This window comes from Ursus arctos, unplaced genomic scaffold, assembly GCF_023065955.2.
Source record: "Ursus arctos isolate Adak ecotype North America unplaced genomic scaffold, UrsArc2.0 scaffold_13, whole genome shotgun sequence".
In the NCBI taxonomy this organism is placed as follows: Eukaryota; Metazoa; Chordata; class Mammalia; order Carnivora; family Ursidae; genus Ursus; species Ursus arctos.
In genome coordinates, this window is record NW_026622797.1 from 43,929,438 (window position 1) to 43,953,730 (window position 24,293).

Consider the following 24,293-nt stretch of genomic DNA (forward strand, 5'->3'; position numbering starts at 1 on the left):
AGCAAAGAATACACATACTTGTACTTGTTTTTAATCTTATAATATTTTATACAATTTAGCATAAGTAGAGAAACAAAAGCAAAAATGATCCCAAATCCAAGAGCAAAACTGATAATCTGAGATGGCCAATTATTGCTTCAAATATCACCAGCCATGCTTCTGCACATCCTGGGATTATGTGTGCTCCAGTTTGAGAAGCAGAGTCTTCAGTTAACTCCCAGAAAACAAAAGAAATATTAACATTAATATTTACTCTGGATGAAAATACTTGGGAGTAGCACTAGAACAAACTCTTTGTCTTCATTTCCATACCATTAGGTTCTGCCTAACATTCTGAAATGACAAAGGCAGAATCCACTCCAATACCTAGAGAAAATGTATAAAACGTCAACTTTAAAACAAAATCATGTGTGAGGAGGAGGTGGAATCATTCTTGACACTTTAAGGTCAAATCTTCATCGGCTCAGCACTACACTGTTCATCACTGCTTGTCCTACCCTTAATGAAACTGCTCTTGAGTTCTTAATGCATCTGGTGATCAGCTTCAGAAAGGACCTCTCCTTAGAAAAAGTTAATTCTCACACAAAAGAAACTTTTAGACGTGTCTCTGCAGAGAAATGCTGAGCACTACTGGTATTCCCTTTTATTGGTCAGAACCAAAGCTACTGAAAAAGTATTACATTCCTCAATGATAGTTTTGTCTTAAATGGTTTGATTTTAGCCAGAGGTCTAACCCCCAAATAAGCATGGGATTGACACTGCTTGTGCTCGTGGATATGTGGTGTGTGTATTTTTGAAAGGAGGCAGTGATTTGCAATAGTACAAGTAATTTCCTATTAGGATTAAGATTCAATTCTCTAAAACTGCAGTGACTGGATTTGCATGAAGCCTGGCTCTCCTACAAGTCAACCATTCCAAATTATTACGGAAAAGGTCTCATATGTGCAGTAATGTGGATACGTGTTCTCCTGCAGACAGCGTGCAACCTCAAGAATTCAGATCTTTTCAGACTGGTTAAATTAGAAGAGTAAGAGGACATCACAAGTATATATATATTTCACAACTACAGAATAAGGAGTATGCAACGGAATAACATATGTCAACTGGCATGAGATTTCACTGTTTTAAAATTCAGATTAAGGTCAGTGTTTAATAACCTAAACTGAGAAAAGCCTAGGAGTGCACACCTTCTAATAACTGCACAGAGGATGCTGATTCAAATACAACCGTAAGACTAAAGTCCGCTTTAATCCTGAATATAATTTAGGTTTCTGGTTTTGTAAAGACTTAAATTTATCATGCCCAAAGGCTAGAATTCAGAAGGTTTACTATTCTCTTCACCTCTGTCTTCTAATATTTTATATTCATGGTAGCACACAGAAGCAAAAAGCCATCACTGTCTCCAGCACAGGAATTCCAAGTTATTACAATTCCTTGTATAGGAACCCCCACCTGTGCACAGCTGCATTCTATCTCCAAGTCTTTGTGTTATAGGCTGGGTCTCTCTCTAACACTAAGTGACTTTCAATATATGACCTTATTCCTACCAATAAGAGGAACTGAACATTTTATATTTGAAACTTTAAGGTCAGTTTATTAAGTTCAATGATGAAAGCTATCAGAAGAATATTCTCCTGAAAATTATTTTTTCTTAGAAAAAAGAAAGAAAAATCAACACCTCGGCACAGCCACAGATGCTGTGGCAGTCACACCTCTCTGCAGATGGGGCCGGTCCATTAGTCAGTCAAATCACTCTCTGGGTCAGCAGGAGTATAGTCTGGATCATCCTCGTCATCCTCTAGCTCCAGGTCATCCATTTCCTGGAACAGAGATTCATCTACCTCCACGTTGTTTCCAGCTGCAAGAGACGAAAGATTTTACCTTCAGTCTCATACTCGGGAATAAAAGTCATAACTCAATGGCAACACCAAACACAACCCTCTAAAAGTGCAAGTGAGGTGCCAGGGATGAAATCCTGAACTACTATCATAGCAACAGTCACAGCAATAATGGTCTGTATTGGTCAGCAGAGACACACATTTTAAGAGCAACCTCATGCTTCCAGTTAAAAAAAAAATCCAGTTATAAAAAAAGCTTTCCTGGAAGGAATTATTTATGATGTGGCATGCTGTAAGTTGAAGACGAAGGTATATCCTGGTTATACAAAGTTGATTTTCACTGACCACGGGGCCCGAACCAGGAGTTTCTCTCTTCCAGTAGTGGCAGATACGGACATCATTAAAGCTCAACTATACTTGTTATTTAATTGACAGATATAACTTGTCTTCACTCTCACTTAGTTCCCCTTAGAACCAATGGTATGCCTTTCTCAAATTCTAAATATCTGAGCACTATAGGAATACCTCGGCCTTGCATTAAACACCTTTACTCTTCAGTGTGTCTGAAGTACATAAAAGTGGGATAGTACAGTCCTCTTAAATCACCAAAAATTGTTCATCTGCCTTTCCTGGCAGACTCCAGCCCACTGGCATTCAGTTCAATGAGAATGAGTCTTCCTTCTTGCCTATGAGCAGTTAAGTAATAAAACACACCTTTGCTAAGTCCAGGCCAAAGAATAACTCACTGTCTCTGGGAGAGGCAGGGAAGGCTTCCCGAAACAGATGACGTCTAAAATATCTTTACAATAAATTTTAATCCACCAAGAAGAAAAGGGGGCAGGATGAAGCAACTGTAGGTAGTAGTATATACAAAGGCAGAAAGAAAAAATAAGACTGAGTACTTCTCACTGGAACACAAGATTCTTCAGGAAAAATATCTGGAGATAGCACAGATGAAGGCCAAACTGAAGGACGGTGTAGGTCAACCTTTTTCTCCAAGCAACACAGAACCATCAAAAGATTTTAAGGAGAGAAGTATCATGATTCAACATGAGTTTCAGGAACGCCACCTCAGGGGCGGTGACTGAGGGAACCAAAAAGAGGAAGAGACTGAAGCAGGCAGACAATGTGAGAAGCCAGCAGACACCCAGGGAAACAAATGATAAAACCTTCAAGTTAGGAGGAAAGAGTTGAAAATGTGTGGAAAAGACACTTCTGAAGCAGTATCAGCGGAGAGCTTGTGGTGAGTTACTGGATATGAAGAGGTACTTGATCCATCAGACAGGGAAAGGAGTCAAGGACAAGTGAAACTTCTAAAGTGCAAGAGAGAATGAGACACAGCTTTTGTTCCAGAGTTTCTCAATAAGATAGGAGAAAAACAAGCTAGTAAAGTGAGAGGGGGATACATGAGGACAACCTTGCTGGGTTTGTTTGTTTGTATGGGGTGTTTTTGTTTGTTTGGGACTAATAAATGTCTTGGAACAAGAATGCAGTAAGATATATGAAATACAGTGGTGAGTGTCCCTAAGGGCCCAGCTCAAGTTAAGAAGCATGATTTGGCAGTGAGGCCACATCAACATGGCTTCTTAACCTTTTTCAGGAGATAGTCCAGGAACAAAGTTGAAAGGCCAGATGCTACAGGATCCCCAACTGGCAAGATGAGCACGAAGGCAGCTAGTGAAGGGTCCTAACTCTAGGGTGCTAACAGAAGTGTGACTGAGCATGGAGTTCAGTTTAAGAAACACACATGGGCCACAAGCTCCACAAGGGCAGGGAATCTGTCTATACTGCTCTCTGCTGCTGTATTGTCAGCAACCAGGACCACGCCTGGTTTATACTAGGGGTGCAATAAATATCTACAGATGGATGAATACTGGATGGAGAGAAGACTGAAAGAGGATAAAGCTAAGGATAAAAAGGAGAAGGAAAGCATAAGGAAGGAGATGTTCCGGACCATAAGACTAGTATGAAAAATAAGATTTTTGGTTAGGGGGCATGAAGAGTTCCAGATTTGAGGTCTTTATAAAGTTCCATGACCATGAAATAGTTTCCACAGATTTCTGATACTAGAAATTTGAGTGAACCAGGTCACCTGAGTTACAGGGGCCTGGTTTACTAATTATTAGAGACTAATGTGACCATAATTGTTTACTGCTACCTTTGATGTTGTTTAAGTTATCAGAAAACTTTAAAAATATATTGCTATAGTTTAGTGGATAAATTAATCAAACATTACAATTTATTCTTCAAAATGTATTTGTTTATAGCTTTGGGAGGAAAATGTCACATTAAGTTATCACTCTGATTTTCATGGGTTAGCACACTATTAAAAACAGTGCATTCTGTACCCGTGGAATCTTAGTATTATCTTACCATCTTCCAAAAACTGGATATCAGATGTGTCAAGATTATGATCTGTTTCAAAGAGCTGTTTCCCTAAAAGAAACAAATATGTTTAGTTCAAACGTATTTTTCCTATATGTTCCACTTTCCCACCTTTCCACAGTTTTCCTGCATCTTCCCTACAATCCTTTAAGAAGTACAATAATCCAAGAAAACAAGTCTGAAAACCTGTTTTTCAATAAATTTCAATTTCAATAAATTCATCAATTCATAGGTAGCTAAGATGCAGGTGATATGTATCTGCATTAAAATGGAACAAGCGAAAACCCAGTCTGCTTTAGAGTCCTAGAAAAACCAATGCACTTGACTCTACCACTTCTAACGCTTGTGATTCTGAATGTCATGGTGGCTGTATCTCAAGATCTAGCCATTGCGATATCTAAATCAGAGATAAGCCATAAAAATTAACGATAACTACGAATGAAGAAATGTCATCATGTAGCCAGAATGCTTTCTCTTTTTGTCCAAGATGCCCACGTACGTTATTTTTTTATAGAAATCTGTCCACACGACCCTCCTGCTGCGCAAGAATACAGAACAGCCTGGGCAGGGGGGAGGGGAGTCATACCACTTAATTTATTTTTTCCTGCTTGTTCTTCTTCTTTCATTCGTTTCTTTTTAATTTCCAAGAGTTCTGCATCAAACTTGGCCTTCCAACTTAAGAAATTCTCAATTGTAACAGGAGTGCCATGAAATAATTGCTTAGAAAATAAAAAAGACATGCGGTTAGATAAATGAGACACAAAACAGATGTAAAAAAGAATGAAAGAAAACCCAGCTTTACAATATACCTTTTCAGCTTCTTCTGCCTCTTTTTCTTTTTGTTTCTTTTCTTCTTCTCTTCTAGTTTTTATTTGATCTACTATTTCATTTAATTTTTCTTGCACAGCTGTCACTAAAGTAAAGATCATCACCATACCGAGGTTTTCTTCTGCCTATGGAGAAAGGTCGTGGTGAGGAACATACTTCTCAGAAAAACAAAAAAACTAACCAATGAAAAAGTGTTTCCTCATCATCACTAAATTCCATACATTTATAATACGATTACTAATTCAGTTACACCGTAAGTTCAGACACCTGGATAAATGATCATTTAAGAATTGAGCACATACATACATATATATGAATAACTATGTATTAAATTTAAAAAGACATGTAATTTGCTACATCCAACCTGAAACTGGTATCTATTTTACTAAATTTGGCTTAATAACCAGAATTCAGAAAAGCTTTTCCTACAGCAGCTAGTAACATTAATTTTCCACCATATTCTCATGATTTAGATTTTTAGAGCTGTGACAATGAACTGAACTTTGAGGCCAAAGTGATTTTCTAATATACAATGATACAGAATGTACGTACTTCTGTGATTTATCTTTACTTACTTTTTTTTCTTCAATTTGAAATGGCTTAAAATCAAATATAAAAGCTCTCCAACTCATGAAAGGGATATACAGTTGACCCTTAAACAATATAGGTTTGAACTGCACAGGTCCACCTACATCCATTTTTTTTCAATAAATACAGAATAGTACTGCAAATGTATTTTCTCTTTCTTACGACTTTTTAATAACATCTTCTCTGCTTACTTTAAGAATACAGTATATAGTACATATACCATACAAAATATGCCGTGATCAACTGTTTACGTTATGTGTAAAGATTCCTGCCAATTAGTAGGAGTTTTAGGGTAGTCAAAAGTTACAGATTTTCGACTGTGTGGAAGGTCAGTGTCCCTCAGCCTCTGTGTTGTTCAAGGATCAACTGTAATTCAAAAGCTATTTGGAAGCTGGTAATTTGAAAGCAGATTAAAGTAAAACAAGGTGTCTTGCTTATCCATAGAAACAAGATACAGTTTGAAGGAAACAGACCAAAAAACCAAAAAAAAGTCCCAAATATACAAGCCAGAATCTCCATTCTAGAAGCAGAAGAGCTTTCTAACCACTCCTTTGACAGGGCTGGCCTCAGCGGCATTTGAGTACGTATTTCATCTCCTGGGCCCTCTGTGAATACAGAGAGCTGGCTTCAAGCTAACTCCTGTGATTCTCTTTTGGGGGCTTCTGTGTGGTGTCTCCATGCTAACCATTCTAAATCTGACTAAACAACCCTATCTCCTGAGTGCCAAACCCACACTAAAACTGCCCCGTGGACAGCAATAGCATGTCGCACAGGCACATCAACACTAAAATCACCATGTTCTCCATAGAACCTATTTCTATGTTCCCCAACTCAGAGAACCAAACCACCAACCACCCAGCGTAAACACTCACATCCCCTCATAAGCTCGATCACTGCGGCTAATCTGTTCTTAAATGTCATTTCAATCTGCCTACTGTTCTCTATCAACATTATGACCCTAACCCAGGACACCATCACCTTCAACTTCAAATATTACGAGAAACTCCTAACTGGTTTTCTTAAAACCTGTGGTCTTGTCACCCCTAACACCAACTTCTCTAGCTACTCAATACACACACATAACTGATCTAGTCAGTCTCTTGCTTAAAACTCTTCAACAGCTTCCCAAACCAACAAGCAGCAAGACCAGACTTTTAAAACAGTCAGAAGATCCTTTGGGAATTAACCTCTTTAGTTTTGTCATATAAGATCACTGACCTCAAATTCTAAGCTCAAGAAATTTAGTGTGACTAGAAGTCATGGAAGGAAATATTGATCTCTTCTCCCCTCTCGTTCCCATGACCCTTTATAAGCTTGTTCCTCTGCCCTGAAACTCTTCTCTTTATGGCCTGGCAAACTCATCCTCTTGAAAGCTTCTCCAGTGCCTCGAGTCTATGTCCATTCACAGCATTTTTCCACACAGAATAACAACTTCCGATTTGCTAGTCCACATTCTTCCCAAGAACATAAAATCTATGAAAGGAGGGATGGTGTCTGTCTTGGTCACTTAACTTAATGCTTGATACATTTCAAAAACAAATCCCAGTAGGATCTCTTTTTTAACAACTTAAGTATCCCAATAGAAAAGCAAAAAAAGAATCATTCATATGAAACTAGGCAGCGTTTTCCATAGTAGATTTCCATAGTAGATTTCCAAGAGATTTCCATATACTACTTTTTTAAAGAGTTTCAAATTATGATTATATACTATTTTCATGTTGTTATCATTTTTTGTCTTTCTAAATAAAAAAAAAAAAAAAACTAATGTTAGCAGATCTGGGCAAACACCTCAACGGCTACAGTAAGATCATAACGTGGCACAATCATTTTGAAGGTCCATTTGGCAACGTGTATGAAATTAAGTATGCATAACCTTTAACCCAGTAATCTTACTTACAGAAAACACTGGGCTAGTATAATCATCAATAATATACTTTTCTTCATTTATTCAAAAAAATATCTGAGTGTCTACTATATATGCCAGGCACTAGGGATTCAATGAAGACTCTGCTCTAAGGATTTACAAATAGTGATATATAAGAATGTCCAAAGGGACACCTCAGTGGCTCAGTTGGTTGAGTGTCTGACTCTTGAATCTGGCTCAGGAGTGATCTCAGGGTTGTGGGATCAGGCCCCGCGTTGGGCCTCACACTGGGTATGGAGCCTGCTTGGGATTCTCTCTCTCCCTCTGCCCCTGCCCCTCCCCCCCCCCAAAAAAGAAGCATGTCCAAAGATTTACATATTAAATCAGGTAAAAATGACAAATAATTAGGATATGTGTAATTACACAGACATGCAGTGAAATTCTATGCAGTTATCAAAAATGATGATTCATATACATGTTTACTAAAATGGAAAGATACCCACATATATCGTTATGTGAAAAAAAAGATGTTATAAAACATTATATTTAGAATGATCTAACTTGGGGTAGAAGAGACATACTATGAATATAAACATAAGAAAAAGTCTAGAACTATATCATACCAAAATGTTAATAGGCAGTTATACCTGGTTGGTGAGATTAAGAGTAATTTTAATTTTCTTCTTCATGAGTTTCTGTACTTTCTGAGCTTTTTATAATATGAATTTATTTTTTTGACATTGAAAATCAATACTACTTTGGAAGAAAAAGTACAAATATTCCCTCAATATATCTGATCTCGTGTAAGTATGAGAAAGAAATCAAAACTTTTCTGAAAGGAAGCAGCCTGAGTACAAATAAAATATAAAACACATAGAAAGTAATCACTCAGATCAAATAACTTACATTAATAAATGACTGACTGAATGTAGCATATCGCCCCAGGTTTTCTGCAATGTTTTAAAATGAAGCATTTTAAGTCAAATATTAGAATTCGTATAATTTCATACTGGGTAGCAGAATGAACAGGACCCAAGATAAGCATAAAATTCATGTTTGATCTATCTTCTTTCACTCTTCATTCTCTAATAGCTCCAGATATTTTTAAAATATCAGCATTTAGAGGACCAATAGTCCTTGAAATATACCAGTCACATTTAAGGTGTCAATTCTTCTTAGAACAAACAAGCAAAACTAGGACTTCTGTTTAAAACATGGTAAAGATTTTACTTGTCCTCCCTAATCCCTACTCTGAAGAACCGATGAAAACTCTCAACCCAAGCAAGACAGAGCTTTAAATTCTGGCTAAGCCCAGGCTATGGGTAGCCTGTCCTACCACAGAACTAGCCAAGAATTTTCTAATACCCATGTTTTTCTTCACAACCCCTGCTCTCAGAGAGATCATAAACTCTGGTTGCTGCTTGTAAACTTCAGGAGACAGAAAGGTAAGAAAAAAACAAAACAATCACCAGTCTTCTTAACAGATTGCAGGCAACTAGCCTGAAACAGGACAGAGGGGTTGGGAGTTTTAATTTTTTTAAAAGTCAGACTTTTTAACTGCACATGAGGCTGGACATTCTGAGAACCAGATCAAAACTGTGTTTAAACTTAAAGTACTTACCGGACATTTTATTAACTAAAAGTCATGAGGCTGACTGAGTTTCAAGCAGGGATATAGGGATAACTTCTCTTACTCAAATTCTAAATGTACAATGAGAAACAAAAATAAAGATGCTTTGTGAATATCTATCTATTTATCTATCTATATATAGAGAGAGATATCATGAATTCTCCTCATTCAGTGTACTGGTTATATATATTTACTAGCATTTTCCAACTCTTGAAATTAATGTATACTATTTAAGGCCAATAAAAAATATCACAACAAAACTTATTTCCTTACCTGTAATGCTAATAGTTTTAAAATGTCTGAGACATCATTATCTTCTAGATTTTCCTGGGAAAATATTTCATAAAGAGGGGCTTCATCTGGGTATTTTTCACTGTATGTAAACTTGAGGGTAGTCTGGACAGCTAAAATCATAAGAAAGGAGTTTGATATGAATATCTTAAAATGTAAAGTATAGAGAGGTAAACATTTTTTTTTAAATAATTAAAGTAATTAAATAATTACTGAGTCAGTAATTATTTACAATGTGTCAAATAAAAAAGTAGCACAACAGACTTTCCTGTGAAGAAAAACAAGGTTACTATAAGATCAGACAGATAATCACTAAGATAAATAACACATACCACAAAGATAAGTGAAAACAAACCATGGGAAGACTAAAAATCACCTCAAACACATGAAATACATTTATTACTTATGAGTATTTTACCATATTGCATGTCTGAGAAAGAGGATGGATAAAAGCCACTCTTTTTAAAACCCTCCTTAAGATGAACAAAAGGCACAGAATATAACAAATAGAAAAAATACTACCTTAGGCTTATTCTCAGGCCTGTATCAGAGCCAGTTCCCAGGGAGAAAGATCTGGTATTGGCCCTGGAGTCTGTATTTCTATATGCACAATGCCAGCAGGGCACTGCTAAGGGGTTGCTAGATGACACGTTTTGAAATAGGGTTTAAGAGGTTGTCTGATAACCTTTTAACCTGACTCATTTATACACTCTCACTCACTCTTTTGGCCTGTATCAGTGTATATACCTGACACTTGTATAGGAATGAGATCCTTTCAGGCAAATCAATGCAAGGTATCTCTCTATAGACCAACCTGGTGAATTCTCGATTCCACCAGGCAATTTGCAACTAAGCAGCAGTGCTAAACATCTGCTGTTAAACCTTACTATTCACAAAAAATAAAAAAATAAATAAATAAAACTTATTAATCACAATGATCCTTTGTCTAGACTTTGCCTTTTTTGTAAAAACTCACATTTTAATTATTAAAAACTCCTGATTATGATAATTTTTTTTTAAAGATTTTATTTATTTATTTGACAGAGAGACAGCCAGTGAGAGAGGGAACACAAGCAGGGGGAGTGGGAGAGGAAGAAGCAGGCTCCCAGTGGAGGAGCCTGATGTGGGGCTCGATCCCAGAACGCCGGGATCACGCCCTGAGCCAAAGGCAGACGCTTAATGACTGCGCCACCCAGGCGCCCCCTGATTTTGATAATTTTAACTCAAATCTAGATTCCTCCCCATAAAAGAAAGGAAAAAAAAAAAAACCTTAAAATGTGCCAGTTTGATATATTTTAATTTTTGTGTATGATATCAATAAGGAATTTTATGAGTCAATGGATATAAGACTGTTAACCCAAATAGATAAAATCATGAATAAAAGAGGAGAGACCACAACCAGCATCACAGAAATACAATTATAAGAGAATACTACGAAAAATTATATGCCAACAAATTGGGCAACCCAGAAGCAAATGAATAAATTCCTACACATCTACAAACTACGAAACCTGAAAGAGGAAAAAATAGAAAATTTGAACAGACCCATAACCAGCAAAGAAATTAAATCAATAATCAAAAATCTCCCAACAAATAAAAGTTCACCAGGGGAATTCTACGAGACATTTAAAGAAGAGTTAATACTTATTCTCCTCAAACTGTTCCAAAAACAGAAATGGAAGGAAAACTTCCAAACTCATTCTATGAAGCCAGCACTACCTTGATTCCAAAACCAGACAAAGATCCCACTAAAAAGGAGAATTACAGGCCAGTACCTTTGACGAAGATGGATGCAAAAATTCTCAACAAAATACTAGAAAATCAAATCCAACAGTACATTAAAGGAATCATCCACCATGACCAAGTGGGATTTATTCCTGGACTACAAGAGTGGTTCAATATTCGTAAATCAATCAATCACATTAATAAAAGAAAGGACAAGAACCATATGATCCTCTCAATAGATGCAGAAAAAGTGACAAAATACAGCATCTATTTTTGATAAAAACCTTCAACGAAGTAGGGATAGAGGAAACATACCTCAACATCATAAAGGTCATATACGAAAAGACCCACAGCTAGTATCACCCTCAATGGGGAAAAACTGAGAGCCTTTCCCCTACAGTCAGGAACAAGACAAGGATGTCTATGCTCACCATTACTATTTAACACAGTACTTAGCCTCAGCAATCATACAACAGTAAGAAATAGAAGGAATCCAGGGGCGCCTGGGTGGCACAGCGGTTAAGCGTCTGTCTTTGGCTCAGGGCGTGATCTCGGCGTTCTGGGATCGAGCCCCACATCAGGCTCCTCCGCTATCAGCCTGCTTCTTCCTCTCCCACTCCCCCTGCTTGTGTTCCCTCTCTCGCTGGCTGTCTCTGTCAAATAAATAAATAAAATCTTTAAAAAAAAAAAAGAAATAAAAGGAATCCAAATTGACAAGGAAGAAGTCAAACTTTCACTATTTGCAGACAACACGATACTCTATGTAGAAAATCTGAAAGACTCCACCAAAAAATTGCTAGAACTAATACATGAATTCAGCAAAGTTGCAGGATATAAAATCAACGTGCAGAAATCTGTTGCATTTCTATACACCAATAATGAAGCAGCAGAAAAAGAAATCAAGGAATCGATCCCATTTGCAATTGCACCAAAAAAACAATAAGATACCAAGGAATAAACCTAACTAAAGAGGCAAAAGATTTATACTCTGAAAACTATAGAACACTTATAAAAGAAATTGCAAAGGGCACAAAGAAATGGAAAAATATTCCAGATTCACGGATTGGAAGAACAGAGTTTAAACATCTTTACTACCCAAAGCAATCTACACATTCAATACAATCCTATCAAAATACAACCAGCATTTTTCACAGAGATTGACCTAACAATCCTAAAATTTATATGGAACCACAAAAGACCCCGAATAGCCAAAGCAATCTTGAAAAAGAAAAACAAAACTGGAGGCATCACAATTCTGGACTTCAAGCTGTATTACAAAGCTATAGTCATCAAGACAGTAAGGCACTGGCACAAAAACAGACACACTGATCAAAGGAACAGAACAGAAAACCCAGAAATGGACCCACAACTATATGGTTAACTAATCTGACAAAGCAGGAAAGAATATCCAATGGAAAAAAAGATAATCTCTTCAACAAATGGTGTTGGGAAAACTGGAGAGCCACATGCAGAAGAATGAAACTGGACCACTTATTATACCATACACAAAAATAAATGCAAAATGGATGAAAGACCTAATGTGAGACAGGAAACATCAAAATCCTAGAGGAAAACACAGGCAGCAACCTCTTTGACCTCAGCTGTAGCAACTTATTAGACACACTGCTGGGGGCAAGGGAAACAAAAGCAAAAATGAACTACTGGGACTTCATCAATACAAAAAGCTTCTGCATAATGAAGGAAACAATCACAAAACTAAACGGCAGCCTATGGAATGGGAGAAGATATTTGCAAATGACATACCTGATAAAGGGTTAGTATCCAAAATATATAAAGAACTTATCAAACTTAACACCCAAAAAACAAATAATCCAGTTAAAAAATGGGCATTAGACATGAATAGACACTTTTCTAAAGACAACATACAGATGGCTAACAGACACATGAAAAGATGCTTAATATCACTCATCACCAGGGAAATTACACATCAAAACCGCAATGAGATACCACCTCACACCTGTCAGGATGGCTAAAATTAACAACATAAGAAACAACAGATGTTGGTGAGGATGCAGAGAAAGGGGAACACTCTTGCACTGCTGATAGGAATACAAACTGGCACAGCCATTCTGGAGAACAGTTTGGAGATTCCTCAAAAAGTTAAAAATAGGGGTGCCTACAAGCCTCAGTTGTTTGAGCATCCTCTTGGTTTGGGCTCAGGTCAAGATCTCATGGATTATGGGATAGAGTCCTACATCAGGCTCTGTGCTCAGTGCTCAGTGTGGAGCCTGCTTGGAATTCTTTCTCCTCTCTCTCTGCCTCTCTCCCCAACACACACACATGCACTCTCTTTTTCTCTCTCTCTAAAATAAATAAATAAATCTTAAAAAAAAAAAAGAAAGAAAGAAATAGAACTACCCTATGATCCAGCAATTGCACTACTAGGCAGTATTCACCCAAAAGATACAAAAATACAGATTCGAAGGGGTACATGCACCCTGATGTTTATAGCAGCATTATCAACAATAGTGAAATTCTGGAGAGAGCCCAAATGTCCATCGAATGATGAATGGATAAAGATGTGGTATATATACACAATGGAATATTACTCAGCCATCAAAAAAATTGAAATCTTCCCATTCACAATGATGTGGATGGAGCTAGAGTATTATGCTAAGTGAAATAAGTCAGTCAGAGAAAGACAAATATATGAACTCACTCATATGTGGAACTTAAGAAAGAATACAGACGAACATATGAGAAGGGGGAAAAGAAAAAAAAGGAGGGAAACAAGCCATAAGAAACTCTTAACTATGGAGGAAGGTGGGGGGGGGGCGGTTAGATGAATGATGGGTATTAAAGAAGGCACTTGTTATGATGAGTACTGGGTGTTGTATGTAAGTGATGAACCACGGAATTCTACTCCTAAAACCAATATTGCACTGTATGTTAACTAAGTAAAATTTAAATGAAAAAAAAAAAAAAAGACTGTTAGGCCAATAAGGATATACAGTGTCTTTTGGCACTTTCTTTCTTTTTTAATTAATATATTTCCAATTTTATTGCTAGAACAAGAATTTTTTAATACATTCATTGATTTTACTATTTGATGTAATAGACAGACATTCATTATAGAAAATTTAGAAATACATTAAGGGGAAAACAAAATCAGTAATAATCCCACCATCAGGAAAAGATCATCATTACCATTTTGGGATATTTAAAGTATCATAAAAGTATTTTTAAAGGATATTTTAAAGTATCTTCTGTACATTTATTTACATTTCAAACAAAGTATAAAAGGATACTCAGGTTGTATTTGAGACTCTATGTATAAAAACTACATATATATATATATATATATATGTAAAGGATAAGTAAATGATTGTGTCCAACCTCTTTTTAATTCAGATTTTAGTAACTTCTCTGTGCTAATCTCATTTTCAGTTGTACAAGACAGATTTAGAGTTATCAAGTGATAAACCACTAAAATTTGCATAACTGACTACTCATAGCAAAATTTTAGTTGACTAGCTTAACGCTAAAAAAAAAAAAATCCTTGGGGTTAACACCAACTTACGTAACATTTTTATCAAATTCTAAAATTAACTGAACTGGACTAATGGTGGAAATGAACTTCAGATCCACCCCCAACACCTGCCACATTTAAATCAATCTATTTAATTTTAAATTATGGGTTTTATAGCTGTTTTATTTCCATCAGCATAGTTATCTTAGCTCTACAGTTGTATAATAGGGGCTTTTATCTTGTCTTATGTATAAATATATTTAAACAACAGTACAATATCCATTCTAAAGAGAGAGAGAAAAATCATAAAGACAGACATTTATCCAGCTTAATTTATAAATAACAGCAAATGTCCAACAAGCAATCTAAATGCCCAAAGAGCAAAAACAATCATGGAAAAATAACAGTTACACAATGGAATACTACATAGTCATGCATTCAAAGTCTCCATCTGCTATATTGTTGTTTCTTTTTCACTTTTTAAAACTAAGTTCATTGTGTCAGAATATATCTCATTGACTTCCTCTCTGTTTCTCTGTAAGTGATGTTTACATAGTAAATGCTAATTAGAGACACATAACATTCCTGCTAGATTCCTAACAGCACCTTACTGAGCACCTCCACATCTTCAATGCCCAACATAATGGCTGCAGAAGGAGTAACACTCCTGAGAGCGACTTAGGAAAACCACAAGTCTTTTTGATTGGACTTACTTACTTTCATCATTTTCTCCAGCCTCAGATGTCACAGTAATGGTGAAACTGGGTGGATTTTCTGATAATACTGTAAGAAAATACACACAGAGATTAAGTTATTAAGATGTTTCCTAAGGCAAATGCTTTTATTAGCAAACTATCAACTACCCAGTCCTGGAAACCGATGCCTAGTCTGTATTTCCATTTCCACAAATACAGACTGAACCAAACATACAAATGATAAAACACTCATCAGTTCTCTATTTAAATCTAGGGTTATCTTTAATTTGGAAAAAAACATACCTATAGTAGAAACACTCTTGGGAGTTTTATCAAATCAATTAAAATAATTAAGTAATTTACCTTTTAATTCAAAATTTCCATCTATATACAGAAAACTACATTCTAAAAAATTCCCAAACAGAATAACAAAAAAGGTTTGATGTTTCATCAGAAACTATCCACTGATACTCAGTATTATCACTAATTTTTAAACTTATATATTCTAAGGTATACTTCAGAATCTCCACGACAAACAGTAAATATTAATTTGTGAGAGTTTGTATCTTCTAACTATTCCTAGAACCAAACTTTACTCTTTCACCAATTATTGAGTCTCTACCATATTTCATGGAATTATAAAATTAGCCATAAATCCAAACATCAAATCGCTTACAATTTGTTAAGCAAGTAAGACATGAATCAACACTTCTATAAATTTATCAACATTTATATAAATATAAAAACCAACATTTATATAAATATAAAAATACCATATCTGATAGTATATATGTTTATATCTCTTCCCCCACTAGAATACTATAAAAATTATGAGAGCTCCTAGACCAGTGCCTGGCAGCATCTAGAAATTCAATAAATTCTGGCTAAATGGCAGAGCTAAAACAATGGAATGAAAGTAGAAAAACAAAAACAAATTAAACTTATATTCAGAACCATTAGAAGAGTAAACAAGAAAAATGCAGGCCACCTGTGATTGCTGCTGAGCCCCTGAGAAAAGCCTGTGCCTCACTCCAGCCCTGGGAAGCACTGGCCCCTGTTCAGGTTGGCAGCAGCTCAGCAACCTCTTTCTGAAATGAAAGGGCAAGGAGATCTCTGAAGAAGTCACCAAGGAAAATACTCAGCTTTTCCTACTCAAGAACTTCTGAAGCCTTCATAAATATTCATTATCAATAAAATTTTCAAGACATATACCTTCATTTTAATTGAAGTCTAAAAGTACTTGAAGCATGATGAACATCGATGATTACTATTAAAGTATTTGTCAAGAAGATAAGACTCACTGGACTCATATTTTAATAGGCGTCAGAGAGTACAGCCCACGCTAGAAAAAAAGTCCCTGAAAGGTAATTATAATAAAGCTTTTAAAATATGATTGACCCTTTTTTCGATAAATGTGTATAAAATATATTTGATGCATTTCATTTCTACTTCTTTTCATGACCAGCTTTAGCATTTACATGTCATAAAATGTAAACTAGCAACTACAGAAATAAGGGTTCAACTCAATGACATTCCAACTGATTACCACTTTTAAGACTCCGTGAGGCCATAATTTAAGGGTCGCCTACACCTAATAACAACAGCAAACATTTATTGAGCACTACTTTGGGCCTGTGTTGTACTATGCATTTATACAAAGATCCTTTAATTCTTACACCAAGACCATGATTTTATACTGTTACCATATTACACCAAATTTAAGACACTATCAAGTATGAGATGCACTCTACTTTATGTACTAAGAAAGAAAAAAAAAATCTGCCAATTAAACTTCAATATGTAATTGATTATAAGACAAATTCCTATTTCAGAGATGTTAAAACATAGAAACGTCTTAGAAACAATTAAATATGGTATTATCCCAATATCATAGATGTGGGAACTGAGATAAAAGAGTTCTTAAATAATTTGCCCAAGGTTATTCAGCTAGTGACTGTAAGAACTGAATAAACTATATTGAGTTTCATGTAAAAAGACAATGTTTTTTTCCAGCTGAGAAATTCCAGCAAAGTCATTTGAGCTACTGGTAAATAAAGATGGAGAAAAGAAATGTAGGCAACAGAAACACGGCAGCAAGGGCATAATCGTGGAAAAGTTCAAGGAATATAGAGGCAAGAAGAAATTATTCCGTTTGGTGGATGTATATGTGGGTGAAGAAAACTAGTTGAAAATACTGCTGAAAGTTTAGCTGCAGACAATGATAGTTTTTTTAGCAACAGCAGTATGGGCAGAATTTTATTTCTTAACATAGGAAGGTAAGTCTAGCAACAGAGCATAAATTCGGAAGGAAAGAAACAAGACTAGACGCAGGATGAAACTAGACAGCTATTAAAATCATCCCAACAAGGTTAATGAGGTTCTGAACTAGGTTAGCAGCCATGGGAATAGCAGGGAACAGGGACAACTCTACATTCCAAATTTGCAGGGAGAGGATGGTAGCGCCACTAACAAAAACAAAAAATACAACAGAAAAATCCAAAAGAAAAATACAAAAGAAAAATCCGAGATGATACATTTAAATGACACAAGGAACTTTCAGTTGGAGATACTGTGTATGCAATATGCAATCAGAAATGTGTAAATGGAGCTAAAGCTATTAGACTAAATGAGATCACCAGGGAAAAAAATAGAGAAATAGGGCCAACACCGGCTTTGTAAGGAATCCTAAATTTGGGAAACAAAAGTACAAGGAGAAAAAGTGCCAGAGAGAAAAAGAAAAGCAGAAGCCATGAGAGGTCAAAACAAACTCAAGAGAAGCCTATTTTATTTGTGAAGCCATCCCAACTATCGAGATCCAGGTCTGGTACGGCACTGTGTACAATGTGTACTATATGGGTCTGCATCGCTCTGTCAGGGGGAAATGGGAAATACACATTTCAGACAGTCCTGCTTCTGCACATGCTGGGTCCCTTCCCCCAGTCTCATTTACTTGTTAGCTCCTCCTCATCCCTCGGTGCTCCAAAACAGCCAAGACCCTCCCCTTTTCCTATGCTCCGGCAGCACCCTATACATTCCCCCATGAAAGAATCATCACACCATGTTGTAAATTACTTATCTGATGTCTTTTCCCAATAGAGTGAGATTCTAACAATGTATATAATAAATATTTGGTAAATGAGGACTTGGGATGCTAGCAAGAACATCACTGAATTGTCTGACCTTGGGAAACATACAGAATAGGGAGGCAAGACAGACAAGAAAGAAGTTGATAAACTCTTAATCCACGAGAAATCATGATGAGAGGCATGTTCAGCAAAAGAAGTGGAATGTAGAACGGTGGGGCTACAAAGTTTACGGACAGAAAGACGACTTTCAGAGAGCAAAATTCTAAAGATGGCATTTACAAGGTGTGGCTATGCCTTCATGCAGTTGAAGGAAATGGAAATCAAAACTGTTCATTGATAGAGACAAGGAGTTATGAAGCTATATTATTAGAAGAATCAGCAACTAAGATGGTAAATTTCTAGTAAAGAATATCTTCTATTTAACAGTTATAAAGTATTTACATACTTTGTATTATTCCTCATTAAACACATATGGAAACTGAAGCTTGAAGAGGTTACATGAGTTGGCCAAAGACATAGAGCTTATATCCACTGAACTAAGCTGGCATTATAGAGAAAAAAATGTGAGCCAGGAACAACAACAACAACAAAAAGGATACTGGAGAACACTACTTATATCCCCTACTATCTACTCACCCCATCTTCTAGTTACACCGCTTTTAACTGAGCATGTTAACCACCTAGAATAAAGACTACATTTCCCAGCCTCCCTTCCAGTTAGGTCTCACCAAATGACTAAGTTCCAGCTAATGAGACAGAAGCAAATAAGTCCCTTGGCAGTTTCCAGGAAATTTACTTAAGAAACTGCTGTCTTTGGCTTCTTCCTCCCCCTCCCCCCATTCCTTTATCTACCCTACTGCCTGGAAAGGAATGCTGCCATCTTTACCATGAGGTAGAGACTACATCTTAGGAATGACAAGGAACTAAGAAGCAGCCTGGGTACCTGACGAATTATTGGACTAGAGCTACACAACTATCTTTTCACGTGCAAAAGCAATAAACTTTTACCTTTTTTTATCTGATTTATTTAGAGAGAGTGTGTGAGCGGGGGGGATGGGGAGAATGGAGGGCAGAGGGAGAAAGAATTTCAAGCAGACTCAGAGCTTAGTGTGGAGCCCAACGTAGGGCTAGATCCCCCGACCCTGAGATCATGACCTGAGCCAAAATCAAGAGTCAGACGCTTAATCAACTGAGCCACCCCGGCGCTCCTAAACTTTTAGCTTTTTAAAACCATTGCTTTTGGGGTTTTCTGTCACAGCCAAACCTAATCCAAGGAAACGAAAGAAAGGAAAGGGAAAGAGGAAGGGGGAAAAGGGAAGGGGAAAGAGAAGGGGGAATGGGGAAGGGAAGGGGGAAGGGTAGGGGGAAGGGAAAGGGAAGAGGGAAGGGGAAAGGGGAAGGGGGAAAGGAAGGGGGAAGGGGAAGGAAGAGGAAAGGAAAGGAGAAAGGAAAGGAAAAGAAGAGAAAAGAAAAAAGAAAGAATATTCCAAAACTTGGAGGAGACTAACATAGGGGACGGGAAAGTTATTTAATTGGACTTGCAAAGATGAATGATTCATCAGCACTCTGATAAAGGAATAATTCCATTCCAATGCATTACTGTGAGTTGGGATAAAATTAGCCTTCACTGAAGATGCCAGATTTCCACCACTCTAAGTAGATCAAAATACTTTTGAGAAGAAGAATAAGGCTGTTGGGCATAGTAGAAGGAACCAGTGGATGAGCAAGAGAACTGTGAAGTAATAGAGGGGCAGATGATGGTAAACTGGACAGAATTAAGGACAGACATAATGGAGGTACTAGCTAAAAGGTACACTAAAGGGACACATGAATGACATCAAGGTTTTCACAAAGAACCAGACAACCCATATTAAAATAAGTCCCTACAGTTCATAGGGAGTGTCTTAGAAAAACTACTTTTAAAAGATGACTTCTGCCCCATCTCTAAGATGCAATTATAACTGTTCCATGCTCATGGATGCTGCTTAGAGGTGCTGACACAAGCAAAAACAGAATTATGTACCCCTCTTTGTAAGACCAAACAGAATTAAGGGAACCTGACTTTTGGTTAGCCCGAAGACCACCAATATGTTTCCACAAAACTCCCCATAGTCAGAGATATTGATACAGAAATGGAAATAACCAAATTCTACTACCTTAGCAAGGCCTTGTCAAGTGAAGCACTACTGAAGAAGAATGTGGTATCAGGAGGGTCCATTTATATTTTGGAAGACTAGTTGTTAGGAGGATTGGATCAATGTGCAATCAAGCTACAGAACAGGCAAAAAGAAGAAACTGTATTATGACTTGTTATAATTCATAGCAAATTCAACAGTGGACCAAAAGTTCTTTGCAGATAGTCAAGCAATCAATTCTGAGGTTAGGATAGGTCTCTGTGGCTAGAACTATGGGCCAGCTGGATGGTGCCTCTTACAGCATCCACAGGGGGGTCATGATGTGCTTAACAAAGGCTTCTCTGTCAAGCACCAAGCTATCTTTTTTTTTTTTTAAGTATATCTACTTCCTTCATCAAGAGCATTGAGCATTTACCAAAACTAATATTAAATGTGATTCAAAATGAAATTAGAAAACTGCCAATTAGTGTTCCTTGGCAAACAGACACAAGCAAGCTCTCTTCTTAAAGCTGGTATGAAAATAGGAAAGTATGAAATCATCAACACAAAAGAAGGCTGTAAAACAGTAAACCTTGCAAATCCTCATGATTTCAAAAGGCCAAACATGGAAGGGTTTTATTCCAAATTCCTCTGCTTTTTCCCTGAGAGGTTTCATAAACAACACAATCATGAGTAAGGCAAAGTTCCTAAAGAACTAAAGTTTCTAAAGACATCTTATTTTAATTTATTTATTGCAAAGTGTATAGGAATGCTGGTAGGAATTAGAGACGGATGGGCTCAGCTGATACTGCAGAATACCTGAATGCATCAAAGATTCACAAATTGTCTTTTATTACCCTGGCTCAGAATCCTCAAGCACTTTTGCATTTGACAAGAATTTCACATACTGAACTATATCGGAGCTTAGTACGATTTGAAAGAACCATAAGACTGGTTTAGGATTAAAAATGTATCACTTTTTTAAATGCTTATATGTACGGTATTTAATGAGGGATACCTTACGTCCACAGAAAAGACTAGCACACCGTATGCTTTCTAACTCTACCTACACAGTGCCAATTACATTTCCAATGTACTAGAAATGACCAAACCTCATGATTAAGAATATATCCAACAACTGACCCTATATTTCTCTTTTATTTAGACATTGACATATAAGCAAGGATAGAGAAGGGAGCCAGACTCCATACACACTCACCCAGTTAATGACACTCTCAAACCCCTCTTCACTCATCCCCTTAACATCCTCACAGCACAGCTGTACTGCTGGTGAGAGAGAACATGAACAGGACTGGAGCTATACAGGGGTAGCTGAGAGACATCTGCCTGTTGGCAAAGCAGAACAAAATTTGCTACCATTGCAAGCAGTGGTCAAAAGGTGGAGCTCAGAAAACTAAGCTAAACAACGATGATAAGGAGAGGGACTGGAGTTGAACGTACCTTACATTCTGAATTCTGACAATCAGTGATGGACAACAAAGGAAGGGATAAGGGCTGTAAATCCCACAAACCTAGGTAGGTTCTACTCACTCATATTGGCTTTACTTGATCATTTCTCAAACACTGAGTGTAATTCCAGAAAAGCCATATTGATAGGGTTATCTTGAGGCACTTTCAAAATCACCTGAAGCATGGCTTAATACAGAAAAAATCTCTCCTTTTAAGACATACCGAATGAGCTTCTCAATAATATTTTACATTAGCCCAACCTATCAAGTAATCTTCTGCTCCCCTTCATCCCAGCTGGAGCTAGATCTCCACATGTTTGCAAAGTGAAGGAACAGAAAGGGAGTCCAGACCTAACTCTCAGAACCAGTTCCTCCGCTAACTTGCTGGCCAGACCCAAAGCAAGCCACTTACCTTTCCTGCGCCTCCATTACCTTGCTTCGAGCAAGACGCGTCCAGGCCGGATAATGTCTAATATCCCTCCCTAACAACATGTGAATCTGCAGTGGAACTGAAATTTGTGCCACATCATTCACTGGGCATTCGCAGAATATAAAGAAAAAGAAAAACGACAAATCCCAGGGACTCTCAAAACTGATTCTGGTAACTCTGAGAACAGCACTCTGAATCCCATAAACTTTAAAACACCAACGTATGAAAAACAGCTTCGACCCGAGTAAAGGTGAAAATCGACACCTCTGCAGCTCTAGAAAAACTACTCCCACTTGGAGTATCTGTTTTCGTGTTTTCTCATTAAACCTCGGGTCCCTGTAAGTTTCACAGAAACCAAAGTGCACCCAACTCAATTCCAGGCCTGACACTCTCCAGGGACCTCGCCAGCCTCTCCCGGACTTTCAGATTTGAGGGAATAAGCGGAGAACGGGAAAAGCTGTGGGGTTACTCCTATGTGCCTGAACACGTCGGGAGAAGGTGAAGAGGGAGTAGCGGGCGAGGTGGCCACGCGGCCTCGCTGTCCCCTTCTTCATCCTCGCCCGGGAGGCCGAGGGCTCCGGCCCATCCCACTCCACCCCCGGGCCGCTCCGGGCCCGCAGCCGCAGAAGTCACCTGTGAAGGAGTCGGGGTAGATGGACTCCAGAGCCTCCAGCTCGTTGCGCTGCTCCTCGCCGTAATCTGTCATCGTGGCCCTCACTGCTGCCCATGGACCGTCCAGCCACCCAGGCGGCGCGCTGCAGCTGGGACCGCGGCCGCGCCGGGAGAGCGGGCAGGGGCCGGACGGGCGCAGGCGCAGAGTCCCCGGCTGGGAGGCCCGGGGCCCAAAGCCAGGCCGGGCCTGCTGAGCAACAGCCCCGCACGGGCCTGCGCCGGCTCTCTAGTTCCGCGTTCGACTCATTAGGCCTGGCCAGCGGAGCGCTGAGTAGCTGCCGGTCCCACCGCCTCTTGGGATTTGCTGAGAGGGTGAAGGCACCCGGTCTGGCATTCGCTACGGACACCTGGGGCCGGTTCCTGGGCTTTTCAGGGCCTGAGCCTGAGAAGCCACTCAGCGCGACATCCTCGCTCGATGGGTCTAGACTGAAAGCTGGCCTTGAGTACCGAGGCGGGAAGGTGTCGCTGCGGGTGGGAGGAGGTGCCTCCGGGCGGGACGAGGTGCCTCCGGGCGGGACGCGGGGAGCGTCCGCGAACTTCGTCGCTTCCGGTTTCCGGTTTGCGACCCTGCAGCCCCAGCGGGGCTGACCGATGGGGCGCTTCTGTCCGCTAACGGCGGGGTCCAGGTGATTTCTGCGCTTGTCGAGTGTCCCAGTTCCTTGGCATCCCAGGGGAGTTGGGCGAGAGACCGACCAGGGTAGACACCAGTGGGCAGAGAAGCAGAAGCTCTGCTGGTGCGTCGGGGGGGTCGGCCTAGCTGCTGAATAGCCAGTTAGGGTGAATCCGGGAAGAAATGACTGGAAGACCGGAGATTTGGGTTCAAGATCTGGGTTCTAGATCCCTGGGCTTCCCTATTGATTTTGTAAAGTGAACGCGGCTGGACATAGTTCTAAGTGTGTGATTTGTTTCTGTGAACTGATAAAGGGGGTGTAGATTTCAGTTAACAGTTTTGGTAAGCAATGTAAAAGTTAAGTATCAGTAGTCCGGAAAATGTTCAGAATTTTTGATTTGGGAGAATAAAATTGAGGAGGTAGTAGTTAAGATGTACCCATCTGTTGTCTCCAAGTTCATCGCAGCAGTTAAAATTTTCAGAGATCCGTAATGGCGCAAGCTAAGAAAGTGGCTACATGAGTATGGTGCTTTTAAGAGAAGACAATTAACGAACTATGTATATTTTATGTTTATAAT

At 38.4% G+C, this 24,293-nt stretch overlaps 1 protein-coding gene across 2 annotated transcripts; it reads right to left on the reverse strand.

Annotated features, from left to right (window-relative positions):
• Positions 1 to 11: 11 nt before the first annotated feature.
• On the reverse strand, positions 12 to 23,171 carry RWDD1 (RWD domain containing 1). Of its 2 annotated transcripts, XM_044380341.3 has the most exons (8): positions 23,067 to 23,164; positions 16,323 to 16,422; positions 15,357 to 15,422; positions 9,407 to 9,537; positions 5,033 to 5,176; positions 4,810 to 4,942; positions 4,212 to 4,274; positions 12 to 1,858 (listed from the first exon to the last, which is right to left on the reverse strand). In XM_044380341.3, the coding sequence occupies exons 5-8, from the start codon at positions 5,156 to 5,158 to the stop codon at positions 1,737 to 1,739; spliced, it is 444 nt and encodes a 147-aa protein (XP_044236276.1). In that variant the 5' UTR covers positions 5,159 to 5,176; positions 9,407 to 9,537; positions 15,357 to 15,422; positions 16,323 to 16,422; positions 23,067 to 23,164; the 3' UTR covers positions 12 to 1,736. The 2 variants fall into 2 exon arrangements, with proteins under 2 accessions (XP_044236276.1, XP_026345033.1); XM_026489248.4 differs by lacking the exon at positions 16,323 to 16,422 and having other exon boundaries at positions 23,067 to 23,171.
• Positions 23,172 to 24,293: the final 1,122 nt, after the last annotated feature.

Coding starts and splice junctions, on each gene's coding strand:
- RWDD1 (XM_026489248.4), bottom strand. CDS start 23,139: ATGACAGATTACGGCGAGGAGCAGCGCAACGAGCTGGAGGCTCTGGAG. Junction 5,177..9,406: donor TAAAACTATTAGCATTACAG/GTAAGGAAATAA, acceptor CTTTCTCCATAG/GCAGAAGAAAACCTCGGTAT. Junction 1,859..4,211: donor TATCCAGTTTTTGGAAGATG/GTAAGATAATAC, acceptor CGTCTCTTGCAG/CTGGAAACAACGTGGAGGTA.